This window comes from Choristoneura fumiferana, chromosome 19, assembly GCF_025370935.1.
Source record: "Choristoneura fumiferana chromosome 19, NRCan_CFum_1, whole genome shotgun sequence".
In the NCBI taxonomy this organism is placed as follows: Eukaryota; Metazoa; Arthropoda; class Insecta; order Lepidoptera; family Tortricidae; genus Choristoneura; species Choristoneura fumiferana.
This window is the reverse complement of record NC_133490.1, coordinates 5,057,518-5,070,472: the sequence shown is the minus strand read 5'-3', so window position 1 is coordinate 5,070,472 and position 12,955 is coordinate 5,057,518. Positions and strand designations below refer to the sequence as shown.

At 37.8% G+C, this 12,955-nt stretch overlaps 1 protein-coding gene across 11 annotated transcripts in view; it reads left to right on the top strand.

The window, feature by feature from the left end:
• The window catches only part of bt (projectin protein bent), a 123,495-nt gene that overhangs the window by 44,349 nt on the left and 66,191 nt on the right, over window positions 1-12,955 (top strand). For all 11 annotated transcript variants that reach the window (XM_074102716.1, XM_074102713.1, XM_074102712.1 and 8 more), the window contains 20 exons: window positions 76-505; window positions 589-694; window positions 957-1,117; window positions 1,371-1,509; window positions 1,627-1,841; window positions 2,184-2,515; window positions 2,620-2,803; window positions 2,927-3,051; window positions 3,134-3,311; window positions 3,491-3,615; window positions 3,808-3,834; window positions 5,014-5,173; window positions 5,289-5,422; window positions 5,969-6,140; window positions 7,037-7,188; window positions 8,013-8,163; window positions 9,089-9,197; window positions 9,853-10,049; window positions 10,997-11,138; window positions 12,438-12,586. In XM_074102716.1, coding sequence (XP_073958817.1) covers window positions 76-505; window positions 589-694; window positions 957-1,117; window positions 1,371-1,509; window positions 1,627-1,841; window positions 2,184-2,515; window positions 2,620-2,803; window positions 2,927-3,051; window positions 3,134-3,311; window positions 3,491-3,615; window positions 3,808-3,834; window positions 5,014-5,173; window positions 5,289-5,422; window positions 5,969-6,140; window positions 7,037-7,188; window positions 8,013-8,163; window positions 9,089-9,197; window positions 9,853-10,049; window positions 10,997-11,138; window positions 12,438-12,586 — 3,388 coding nt within the window. The remainder of the gene's footprint in view (window positions 1-75; window positions 506-588; window positions 695-956; window positions 1,118-1,370; window positions 1,510-1,626; window positions 1,842-2,183; window positions 2,516-2,619; window positions 2,804-2,926; window positions 3,052-3,133; window positions 3,312-3,490; window positions 3,616-3,807; window positions 3,835-5,013; window positions 5,174-5,288; window positions 5,423-5,968; window positions 6,141-7,036; window positions 7,189-8,012; window positions 8,164-9,088; window positions 9,198-9,852; window positions 10,050-10,996; window positions 11,139-12,437; window positions 12,587-12,955) is intronic.

Below are 12,955 nucleotides of genomic sequence, written 5' to 3'. Positions count from 1 at the left end.
AACTAAATGCAAACAATATAGAAATAATTAATCTTTCTAAATGATTACAAACCAAATTTTTCTCGCTTCTCATAGGAACTCTTTGCTGGCTCCAAATATAAGATGGTTAACGAAGAGAGTTCGTACAAGCTGATCATTATGAACCCGAAAGTAGAAGACGAGGGTAAAATAACCATTGAGCTCGCCGGTATTTCGTGCACAGCGTTCCTCCACGTCGAGGAGGCCGACCCATGCTATACCTTCACCAAACCTTTGAAGAAGAGCATTAGTGGTTACACGGCACATGAGACAACGCTTGAGTGCGCTGTTTCCAACAGTCTTGCCATTGTCTCCTGGTGGAAGGGAGACACAAGGCTGGAAGACGGTGATGTTTACCAAATATCCAAAGATTTGTCTGGCGTGTGCAGACTTGTCATCAAGAGTGCCAAGTTTGAAGATGCCGGCAAATACACTTGCAAGCTTGAAAAGCAGCCCGACAAAACTGAAACTGATGTGAAGATTGTAGGTTAGTATCAATCGAAATCTTTCGTCTCCTTTCTCGTTATACAGATTTTTGAAGTTATCTGTACCTTTTGTTTATAATTGCAGAATATCCGTACAAATTCACGAAGGTGCTTAAATCTCAGCAAGCTATCGAAAAAGACACTATTACACTGCTTTGCGAGCTCGATGATGCGGGTGGTGAGGTACAATGGTGAGTAGATGCAGCTACCCTCAAACCTTAGAGAGTTACATTTTGAGAACATCGCCCAGTGCCTTTAACGCTACTGGGAGTTAATGTAAGGTATTAGTATGAACCATTATAAACGCTTCAAGCACTATGTGAAAGTCGAACGAACGCCTAGGACTGCGAAGCACATTCTGAGAAGAAGTTCGTGAAAAAAAAATGCATTGATTATTATTTCTTGTAAAGTCTACTACAATTTTTTTATTAAAAATTTAAATGATATCATCAGGTTCAAGAATGACGAGCCATTGAAGACAGACAAGCGCGTGACCGTTGTCAAGGATGGCCGCAAGCGTAAAGTCATCATCAAAGACGCCAAGGTTACTGATGCTGGTAACTACAAGTGCACGACCAATGCTGACGAGACGAAGTGCGAATTAATCGTCAATTGTAAGTTATCTCCGGTTGCTTTATTTGAAACTTATACTATAGATGCTCAAATGCATGTGTGCGTTCAAATATCTACTGGAGAGCAAAAAAATAAAACGCGTGTAATATTTTTTAGTGGCATTTAATGCGTAAGGTAACCAACTGCAAAAATCTTTGAGCTACTTATGATTTCTTAGCTTTTATACCAATATATATTAATTATATATTAAAAGACGACCAGAATTTAATTACTTTAAACTTTGCTCCTTGCCAGACTCGAATCGCTTCAACAAGAAGTTGAAGGACACCGAAGCAATTGAGAGGGACAAGGTGGTTCTGGAGGTGGAGCTCCAGGACCAGACCGCCGAGGCCGTATGGTCATTCAATGGACAACCAATTGTACCCAATGAAAGGTAAGGGGATAAACATAAGCCCTTGAAGAAAATAAACTAATTATAGCAAATATAGAAGTTAAAATAGTGATGAAAATATTTACAGCTTGATTATGAAGTTTGGTGATACTTTTTTAGGATCGAGATCAAGAACTTGGGTGGCGGTAAGCACCAGCTGATATTCAACAAGCTGGAGATGGAGGATGAAGGCGAAATCCTCTGCGAGTCTGGCAAGCTCAGCTCGTCTTGCAAACTGACAGTCAAGAAGGGCGAGTCGAAGCCCACCATCGAATGCCCTGATGAATTCAACGGGCCCGCTGGACAGCCTTTTGTCATCGAGGTGCCTTATAAAAGTACGTACGGTTATGGTTTCTAACTTTCTATTGTCGTTAACAGTAGAAGAAAAAAATATTGATAACGTTGCTAACTGCATTTTATGCCCTGCATATGACTGGGTGTCAAAATCACCGACCTCAGATTTTCACATGCCTTACTTGGCTGAACATGTCATGGGAAGCAATATACTACGTATAATAATATAACTACTAATCTAACCATATGCTCATTGTGATAATGTGAATAAATAAATATTTCATTTCATTTCATTTACTTATGGTAAAAGAGTGACTGGAATTATTCCCACTGCAGCTTAACAAGCTTACTTCAAATCGTAAAAGTTAAAATGTTATTTCCAGTTACTGGTACTCGACAGACGCCCATTGAGGCTAAATTGTGGAAGGATGGTAAAGTACTTCCCGTCAAAGAAGTCGAAGTTGTGGTTGAGCAAGACAAGGTTCTCTTCAAGATCAAGAAGCCAACCAGGGAAGGAACTGGCAAATATCAAATCAAACTGTCCAACGCGCAAGGCGAAGATGCTAAAGATGTTCATATCAACATGCAGAGCGTGCCTACGCCTCCTCAGGATGTTGAAGTCGCTGAAGTGTTCCAGACATCGTGTGTGGTTGCCTGGAAGGCTCCGCAAGACGACGGTGGCTCGCCAATCGTTAAATATATTATTGAGAGACAGGTAAATAATTTTATGAATGGGATAAAAGTAGTTATAATTTTTTAAATAAATGCATCAAAGATGGAACGCTGCTCTAAAATGAATGCTTTTGTACGTTTCCTCAGGATCTCTCTCTCAAGGCCGGCTGGGACAATGTAGCTGAGGTGCCTCTGGGCCAGCCAACCAAGTTCAAGGTTGATGATCTCGTCGCGAAGAAGACGTACAAGTTCAGAATTCGTGCTGTCAACAAGATCGGTTCCTCAGAACCGGGACTCTTTGCAAAGCCTGTCCTGGCAAAGGACCCATGGGGTAAGTTTGGTGACAAACTATTAAAGTAACTAAGTATAAAGACCAGATAGCTCTATCGAAAAATCGGTCTTGGCTTGAATTAATTAGTTCATAGCTTTAATATTATTCCTTTATCTATTTCAGACGAACCATCAAAGCCCAAGAATGTGGAACTCACAGATTGGGACAAAGACCACGCAGATCTCAAATGGCAGAAGCCTGACAACGATGGTGGTGCACCAATTACAGGATACGTCATTGAATACAAAGTAATTGATTACAATCTCAAATAAATTAGGCACTAAAACTAATTGTAAAACAGTTGTCTGATGTATAACTTCAAATTTTCAGGAGAAATTCGGCAAGGACTGGGTAAAGGGTAAAGAAGTGCCTGGAGACTGCCTGTCTGTGACACAAGACGGGCTGAAAGAGGGCGGAACCTACGAATTTAGAGTTCGAGCTATCAACAAAGCTGGCCCTGGTGAACCCAGTGATACCACTAAGCCGATTATTGCTAAGTGCAGATTTGGTAAGACCAAAGATTCAACACACTGACTATATAAGAATCGCATACTTTATTTATCAGCAAAATATCATTATTTTAAAATACTCTTTTTTATTACAATCATAATTCTCATTTTTCTTTATCTTTCAGCTTCCTTTTCTTCACGAGCTACTCTCTAATCATTATTATTGTTATCTTTACAGTCAAGCCGTATATTATTGGTGAGGGTCTTCAGAACATGATCATCAAGAAGGGACAAGTTATCACCTTCGATATTAAGTACGGTGGTGAGCCCGAACCCGAAGTTAAATGGATGAAGGGTGAAGAGGTGAATACTTTCATATTATTTTTTTATTATCTTTCCAGTCAAGTATGATTAAAAATCCAAATTAAAAAAAAGATTTTCTGTATTAGTCAAAATTCACCAGAATATTTAGATTTCTTTAAATAATTATTAGATTTGTGTGAACCTGAATCAAAAATATAAAATTTATTAACATATTTATTTGTTCCTACAAAGAAACGTGGCAAGCCGTACTCGGAGAAGGTTAGATGGTTGAAAAATTGGATGTTCTCATTCTATATGTTTTAAAACACTTACTTTACATTAATCAACTTCACACAAAATGTGGCTAACACTACAGATACACAAAATCTGGAAACCTTGTTGAAATGAATCGATTAATACATGTCAAATAAAGCTTCATTGAATCTGCAATGTTGTATTGGTTAAATGTGATGAAGTTAAAAAAAAAACTAATCGATTCATGTCAATAACATCGCGAAGGACGCGATTATTCACATTATTCGTACACAAGTAAATGTAAAAGCTTTAAATATTCTTGAAATTTCTGCTTTATATGTTGTAACACACTATTATAGAAAACACAATGTTTATCGTTTATTAATTTTCACCGGAACACTCTAGGATTAGCACCTAGCGTATTACTATGTATTTTAACGTCTTCGTGAACATTTTTTAACTTTGTAGTAGCACTGTCTACTTCTGGGTTAAGTGTACTGTTTCCTTGAAGTCATGTTTCGGATCTAAAATAACAGAGAGATCACTCATTCTTATGTATTTAATAACACTATTGACTTGACAATGAGACGATACTTTGTCAAAGATTGTCAAAAGTTAACAGTGGTTATATGACAAAATGGTAAAATGTCTGTTTCTAAAGAAATCATTGTAAAAACATCCATCTTACCTATTTGTTGATTTATCATTTCGTCAAAGAGCCAAAGTTATCGATTATTTATTAAATATTAACAAAAATTATAATGTTCACTAAACACGATAATTTTACATTTGTTTTACGAGATTGCGTCTGAGAACCCAACTTCCATCATGTTACTGCAGTCGAGTTCCTAAACTTTTGAGCAAAAATTTGATCAAAAATATCTGAACACGCTTCTACGCTGTTAACAATAGAGTCAAGTTCAGATATTTTTGATCAAAATTTTGCTCACAAGTTTATGAACTCGACTGTACATAATCACCATCAATATCTATAACTTTAGGAAATACATCATTTACCATTGGGATTTTAATTCCCATTCAATCTTTGTTCTCCGAAATTCATCTCTACTCTCTTACATCACTTTTCTTCTGTCAACTACTCCACTCTTTATTCTCTTCACAACCCACATCATATTTATCTTCTACCAGACGCAATTCTCTAGCTCCTTCATCAACGCTAACTCCCTGGTTTTCTTACTCTAGGAAATCAAGGATGATGGCGAACGCATCACCATCGACAAGTATGAGAAGAACACGGTTCTCAACGTCAGGAAGACCACTAGGCCTGACAGCGGGAAGTATAAGCTGGTGCTCACCAACTCATCTGGCACTTGCGAGAGCATCGCCGATGTTGTTGTGCTAGGTAATTTAATATCTTGTATTGGTTCTTTAGACATTTTAGCTCAGTAGCAGCTCTAGTATAGACGTGTGGTCAGCAAAAATAAGTTTTAGTTTATTAACTCTCAATATTTCTGCAGACAAACCAAACAGGCCTAATGGCCCGATCGAGGTGGTGGACATTCGCGCTGAAAAGGCCACAGTCAAGTGGGAGAAGCCTGACGACTGGAAGGGATCCGACATCACCGGCTACACCCTCGAGAAAATGGACATGGTGAGTGCTTTGATCAAATCATTAATAAGTAGACCAGAATAATGTTACATCTCACCTATTTCATTCAGTCATATTTAGCTAAACCATATTGAGTTATTTAATCAGGGAAACACAGGCCGCGGCTCGCTGTAGATGTACTTGCGACCTACCAGCGACCTAATAGAAATAGCGAAAACCTAGCGAAATTATATTTTTTTTCAGTTGGTTCTGTTTATTTTTTGTGGCCCACTTTTCGCTCATAATCTGTCTGAGTGGCCCCTGATGGGCTACTACGAAATTCGAACATCGAAGTTCGTGTCGTACCATCCTCTTCACTCTTGTATTAAATGATATACGCGTGAGCGGTGAGCGGGACGGCAAGATACGAAGTTCGAATTTTGCTCTTCATTGTATAGGGCCTGATCCTAGTAAGTCTGTGCATCCCCGAGTTAAAGTTTATAAAGATTCGCAGCTATCTAATTAAAAAAAAATCCTTTTCACTATTTACACACTGATTGAATATATAGGTAAAGAGTTTCTAAAAATAAACTGTTGTCATTCTTCCAGGACACCGGAAACTGGGTACCGTGTGGTGAATGCGGCCCTGAGCCGACTCAGTTCCAAGTTAAGGGGCTGACACCAAATCACAAGTACAAGTTCAGGGTGCGCGCCGTCAACAAGGAGGGCGAGTCGGAACCATTAGAGACCGACGGCTTTATTGTTGCCAAGAATCCTTATGGTAAATAATTATACATTTTTAATTGTTTTAGTCATAATTGTTTGCCAGTATTTGAGCACTGAATTAGTTTTTAGTGAACGCATCTTATCAATTTAATGTTGCCAGTACAGTAACAAAAAACTCAAAATCTAAGAAAATCAAGAGAATAATGGCGTAAGTACCTACTACGCAACTCATCTCAACTAAAAAAAAAATTTTATTCGCCTCGATACTACAGAAACTACTAAAAAATAGATTTAATTTTATTTATTTATGGTATCGTTCATCAGCCTTCTATGTTCATTACTTACTAATAAAATGTTGAAATATGTGAACTTTTTAACTCGACGGTCCCCTTAATAACCCTTTTTAAATTTTGGTAGTACCTAATGTTGTACCTATAAATTACAAACTAGCATTTTAGCGAAAATTATTGTAGATACCTGAATTACAATATTTTAGCGATCTTTGTGTAACTATTTTACTGACAACCCAGATTATTAACTGTCACTGTCATTATTTAAAAACATTCGCGGTTTCGATTTTGTTTTTGAACGGGACAAAAAAATATCCATTATTTTAATAAAATAACCAACTTCAACATGAAAAGAAGATTATATACGCAAATTAGTGATTGCTGAACTAGTTTTTATGTCGACTCAAAGTGGAAAAACACTGAAACAATGGTATTTAATTTACATTATTTCGATACCTAATAATTTTGTATTAAGTCGAATAATCACTAGCTATAGCAAAACTTATACAATCATTACCTATATCGTAGCAAACTGAATTACTAGTTACTTCTTCCTCCCTATTCATTATCACAATAAGTTATTATTTAGGTATTAGGTACTTAATCGTTTTCAACCTCATCATCATGATACTGTCTTATGTTTAAAAATCATTCTCACCAGACCCTCCGAAGGCACCTAGCAAGCCAGTCATCATCGACTACGACAACCAGTCGGTCACGCTGAAGTGGGAGCCTCCGACTGACAACGGTGGCCGCCCCATCCTCGGATATGTTGTGGAGAGGAAGGACAAGTTCTCCGCTGACTGGATCGAGGTATAAATCTCGTATAAAACTAAAGTAAAATACGAAAGTAGCTCTGTCTGTCCATCTATTTGTTACTTTTTCATGTCTAAGCCGCTGAACTACAGTTTGAATATTTATTTGTTAAAGATGGTTGGTCATTATAACCAAATACGAATCAATATAGAAGGATGTTTTGGGACCTTTTTTTATGGTGGATACACCCTATAATGATAGTGTCATGTCAAGACAAGGTTACACATTCCGATTTGTTATGTTATTAACTGATGACATTGCTTTTCTATAGGTGAAAGATTTTTAAAATCAGTTTTATATACTGAGTGGCAAAAATCTGGCCCTCAAATGTATGCAGTTATGAGTAATTTTCTATGTAGAGTGGGCCAAATTTTGTGCCGCTGAGTATTTTAGGCAAGTTTGGACTATAGTATTAATATTGTCAACAGACCATTTAGTACCTTGTAGTAATTAATAGAGATACAATAGGTCTGTACTATACAATATTTACTGACTATAGTGCTAAAAAAGTCAGTTTGAATCTTAAATTTTAAGAATTTTAAATAACCATTTTTTATTTTTTACAATTTTAATTAAATTACATAAAATTTCATATACAAGGTTGAGTGAGGTTAAACGAGTGCTGTTAATATGTAACTGATGTCAATACTTGATATCCAAACCAAACATCCAAAATCAAGCTGCGTTCAAGACACTAGTCTTTATTTATTTACATATCTGTAAACATAATTATACATAGTTATGTAGTTAACTGTAAAAAACTAAAACTGATATATTAACAATTAATCAATATTAATCTATTCTTTATCCTCTCGCAACAGGTTGTCAAGACCGAAGACACCAAGACGGAGTACAAGGTGGAAGGCTTGAAGGAGAAGATGATCTACCAGTTCCGTGTGAAGGCGTACAACAAGGCCGGAGTCGGTGAAGCTTCGCAGCCCACCGATAACCATCTCTGCAAGCATAGGAACTGTAAGTCTGGTTTAGAGCTATTAATACAATACAATGCAAGTCTATATTGTACACCATAATAGTAAGGGATACAGGAAATTAGGCAGCCTTCAATAAATAAGTTTAAAGTGATGGCCATTAATAATAACAGTTACTTACAAACAATTACTTTGCTCACGCGTGACCTGATAATAGCTGTGTCTATGCAACAAATGTGTATTCATGCAGTTCCTCCACCTCCACACTGTAAGAATACGCACAAATCACACAAACCCATCTATCACCACCACCAACTCAACCAAAATCCATCCTCAGAGCCACACAACCATTCACCATGACCAGGTATTAGACAACATCTAAAATCTGGAAGCATGGTGAATGGGTGTGTTACTCTGAGGATGAACCCTGGTTGAGTTTGTAACGCGTCACCGTAGTGTGGTGGTGGATATAGTTGGGAACTTCTGATACTTTTGGCAGCGGAAGAGCAAATTTGTGGTTCATACAAACAGTAGATTGTATAACAAGAGCATAAAACGAGCCATTTACCCGAGACATTCAAATAGCCAAATGGGTCTAATGATCGAGTTTTACACTCTGCTTTTCACTCCAGTGGCGAAGAAATGAAATAGCAACAGTGGAAAAAATGGTTCACTTACTATGTACCTTTTAATGTTCACGCATTATATAATAATATTTTTTTAGTTTTATTGATCTACTTTGATTGATTTGATTGATTTTTAGTTTTATATAAATTAAAATTATTAAAATATATGTAGAAACATCTTTGTTTGTGGCTGTTTACACCTAATTGCCTTGGTCTTAGATGAAGATTTTACTTTATGCACTAGAGCATAAAAATACATTTTATGTCGCCTAGATCCAGCATAAATACCACCTTTACGAGCATGAGAAGTGAAAAAGTCTGTAACATGTTTTTGTTTCACAGTGAAACCACGCATCGAAAGGAGCACATTCAAGTCGGTCATCATCAAGGCGGGCCGCACCCACAAATGGTCGGTTGATGTCACCGGTGAACCGCCGCCAGAGATGACTTGGTATGTAATTAACTACTAGACTATACTAGTCATTAAGACGATCGATAGGCAAGTTTTTAAAGCACCTGTATGAAGCTCGAGGTCCCGGGTTCGATTCCCATGGAGCTTTGCTTAGTTTGGGACTAAATCAGTGTTTTTCAAACTGTGGGTCGCGACCCCGGGGGGTTGCGGATGCCCCTTAAGGGGGTCCGACCTCGCGGTATCTTTAAAATACTCTCACTCTATTAATGTTTGTATTATCAATGTAGGATAATACAAATAACTGTAAGTGGAGGCAGGCAGGGGGTCGCCAAATATTTTTCAAACCAAAGGGGGTCGCGTCCTGAAAAAGTTTGAAAAACACTGGACGAAATCAATAAAATTGGTGTGGATTCTCCCATGATATTTATTTATTATTTGCTTTATGCTTTGTGATTTGATGGATGATCTAAAATCCTTTTGCGACCATTCGCAAGGCTACGTTTTTGTGATGCAATGTGTACCAATAAATACCATTTAATTAAAGTTATTTTTTTATTTCTTTTCGCTCACTATGGGAATGGTAACAGTAAGTAAACATCACAACAAAAATCGATGGTTTTTCTAAGTGAAAAGCTAGTGTTTAATAAATACTTATAAAGTAAAAAAATATAAATAATATTTTTTTTAATTTCAGGTCGTGGCGCGAGAATATAAAGCTTGTGAACACGGAACGTATCAAGATCGAGAACCAAGAGTACCACACTGACTTCACGATTGTGAACGCGGTGCGCCGAGACACCGGGAAGTACACTCTGCGCGCGGAGAACTGTAACGGCTTTGACACTGAGACCGTCGAGCTGACTGTACTCAGCAAGCCTTCTGCGCCTAAAGGTGAGTTGGTTATAAATGCAGTGAATAATGTTAGCCATTGTATTTTGTCGGATAACTTTCGTACAGTAAGATTACTTGGAGTTAACACTTGACAGGTGGGCGTGCCTTCAGTCAATTTTCAATCATACAAATAAAATAGTTTTTACATAATCTGTAAACGTGGGTAGCGGTATACTAAAAATGGCTTTATTTGTATGAAGTCAAAGTTGAAAATTGACTGAAGGCACGCCCATCTGTCAAGTGTTAACTCCAAGCAATCGTACTGTAAGCTAGTTGAGAAAGCAAGACAAATACGAACTTTTAGGACAAAATACGACGGCAAAACATGTTCAATAGATCTGTAACTGATTAGAAGAGTAGTACAATACATTTTTTTTAATTAAACATTGACGAAGTGCAGGGTAGACAAAGGTAATAAGCGATCTCTTCTGGTGTATTTTTTTATTATGAGAGGGAGGAAAACAAGCATGCGGGTTATCTGATGGGAAGTGATCACCACCGCCCAAGAGTATCAACGACTGAAGGAGTAAGAAGTAGTTTCCTGTTGCGTGTAAAAATGTGACAAGTCAAAATTGTGGTTATCAAATCAACGACGAAAAAATGGCCTCTCAAGCAGTAGGTGCAACGGGCTCTAATTTTTGAGTTTTACCATGAAAGGAGACTTGTGGCCATATCGTTTATGGTCCAAACGCTCACGATTACATTCACCATCTCTTTTTGCCCTCAATCCTACACCGTGTGGCAGAAAGAAGTGGTGAAATTGTGATTCCAAGTGTGTATTCTCACAATTCAATAGTGTATGAGTTCTTAATCCGCACTTGGCCTGCATGGGAGCTACAGTCCAAGGGATCTCATTCTAAGAGGAGTGCACTGGGCACAGACTCAGATGTGGAACAAGTGTAGGTCTGCGATGAGATGAATATAAAGGTGAAATCTTCCTTCATCAGGACCCCTGGAGGTGTCCGACATCCACGCGGAGGGATGCAAGGTGCGCTGGGAGAAGCCCGAGGACGACGGCGGCTCCCCCGTCAAAGAGTACGAACTGGAGAAGATGGATCTGGCAACTGGGAAGTGGGTGCGCGTGGGCAGGTGAGTGGGTTGATAAAGTTAGGTGACACGTCAAAATACACCATGTTTGTCTTGATTTCTGTTAACTTCGTCCGACGGCACAGTTCATTGATTGAGACTGACAGGAAATTAACTTTATGACTTATAGATATTACTAGCTGTTGCCCGCGACTCTGTCCGCGTAGAAGTATGAAAAATAGTTTACATCCTATTCTCAGACCTACCGAATATACACAAAAAAATTCTTAAAAATCGGTCAAGTTTAAGTCGTTTCGAACGAGTTTGGTCACAAATATTTTTGACCCGAGAATTTTATATATTAGATTACAATAAGTTCAAAATACACAATAAAATAAATTCTTATTATATTAGCATTAGTATTTTGATGACATCACTCCTGTAATCCGTAGATATAATTAATTATTAGCGTAAAATAGTTTAAGGATTATCATTTTATACCCTAACAGGGTGTCGTGTACCTACTATTTAATAATATGTCACCTAATGTAATGAACATGACTTATAAAATCATTGTTAAAGATCAAATAAAATTGCGTGCTCTTATTTGGCACAAATTTATTTAATGGGCATATTTAAGTAATCTGAAAGGTCTAATTGTAAATTTACAAACTCGACGAGTGACACTGATGTGACACATAAGAGACACATCATAAAAAGTGACTTATTTTGCTAAATATTGTGTGAATTAAAAACGTTTTGGTTACGGACATAAAAAAAAACACCGTAAATTAAGAATCTTTACACTGTTTTAGTGCACATAATTAATTATCTTAATTCTTGGTTATCTTTAAAGCAGTAAGAGTTAGGTCACTAGTGTCTTGGAGAAATTAGCTTAATTTGACCTTAGTTCTAGTTCTCTTACCTTAGGCCCGCCATTATAAATATAAAAAAATGACAGAGCAATTCGAATCTGTTTCGGAAATAAAGTAAATTAGACGTGATGTAAAACAAAGATAAAGGAAAGAAATGAAAAGAATTTTTACTTTGTCACATTATCATAGATCCGTACTTATAATTAACTTTATTATCGTCGTCTAAAGTTTAAGTCAGTTTAAGAAAATTTCGTAACTCCATTGTATTAATCTAGAAAACTAAAGCAAACCTTCATACGAAATTTTTGGTGTTTAAGTTTTTTGTGCCTCCTGCAAAATTTGATCTGATGGAGTTACGAGGTCTGACACTTGAGCCAACGTTATGCACTTTTATTGCACATTGGGCCGCACGAGGTTAAGGTTAACGGAAATCAAAAATAACACGGTGTATAACAGCTTACTGTTACTTATGTGCTCAACGTCCCAGGGTCGCCGGTGACAAGAAGCCTCTGGAGATGGAGGTGACGGGGCTGGAGCCCGGCCACCAGTACAAGTTCCGCGTGACGGCCGTCAACGACGAGGGTGACTCCGAGCCGCTAGAGGCCGAGAAGGCTATCATCGCCAAGAACCCCTTCGGTAAGTACAAGGGAACCCCAATGACGATCGCTACTTAGTGGCTGTAGTAGGGTAAATCGTAAATTACTGGCCACCTTAATTTAATTAGGCCAGCAATGCACTTGTGGCTCTTCTGGTGTTGCAGGTGTCCATGGGCGACGGTAATCGCTTAGGTACCGTCAGCCAAATAAGTGGTCTACCAATTTTTAAACAAGTTCCTATCAAATGAATATGTCGCTAAAGTCGAACTTTCAAGTTGACAGACACGTCTATTGGCATTATTGTTATGTGACATGCAAACGATTATCAACTTTAGGGTGGTAGACCACATATTTGGCTGATGGTACCATTAGGCGATCCGTTTGCTCGTTTGCCCCCTATACCATAAAA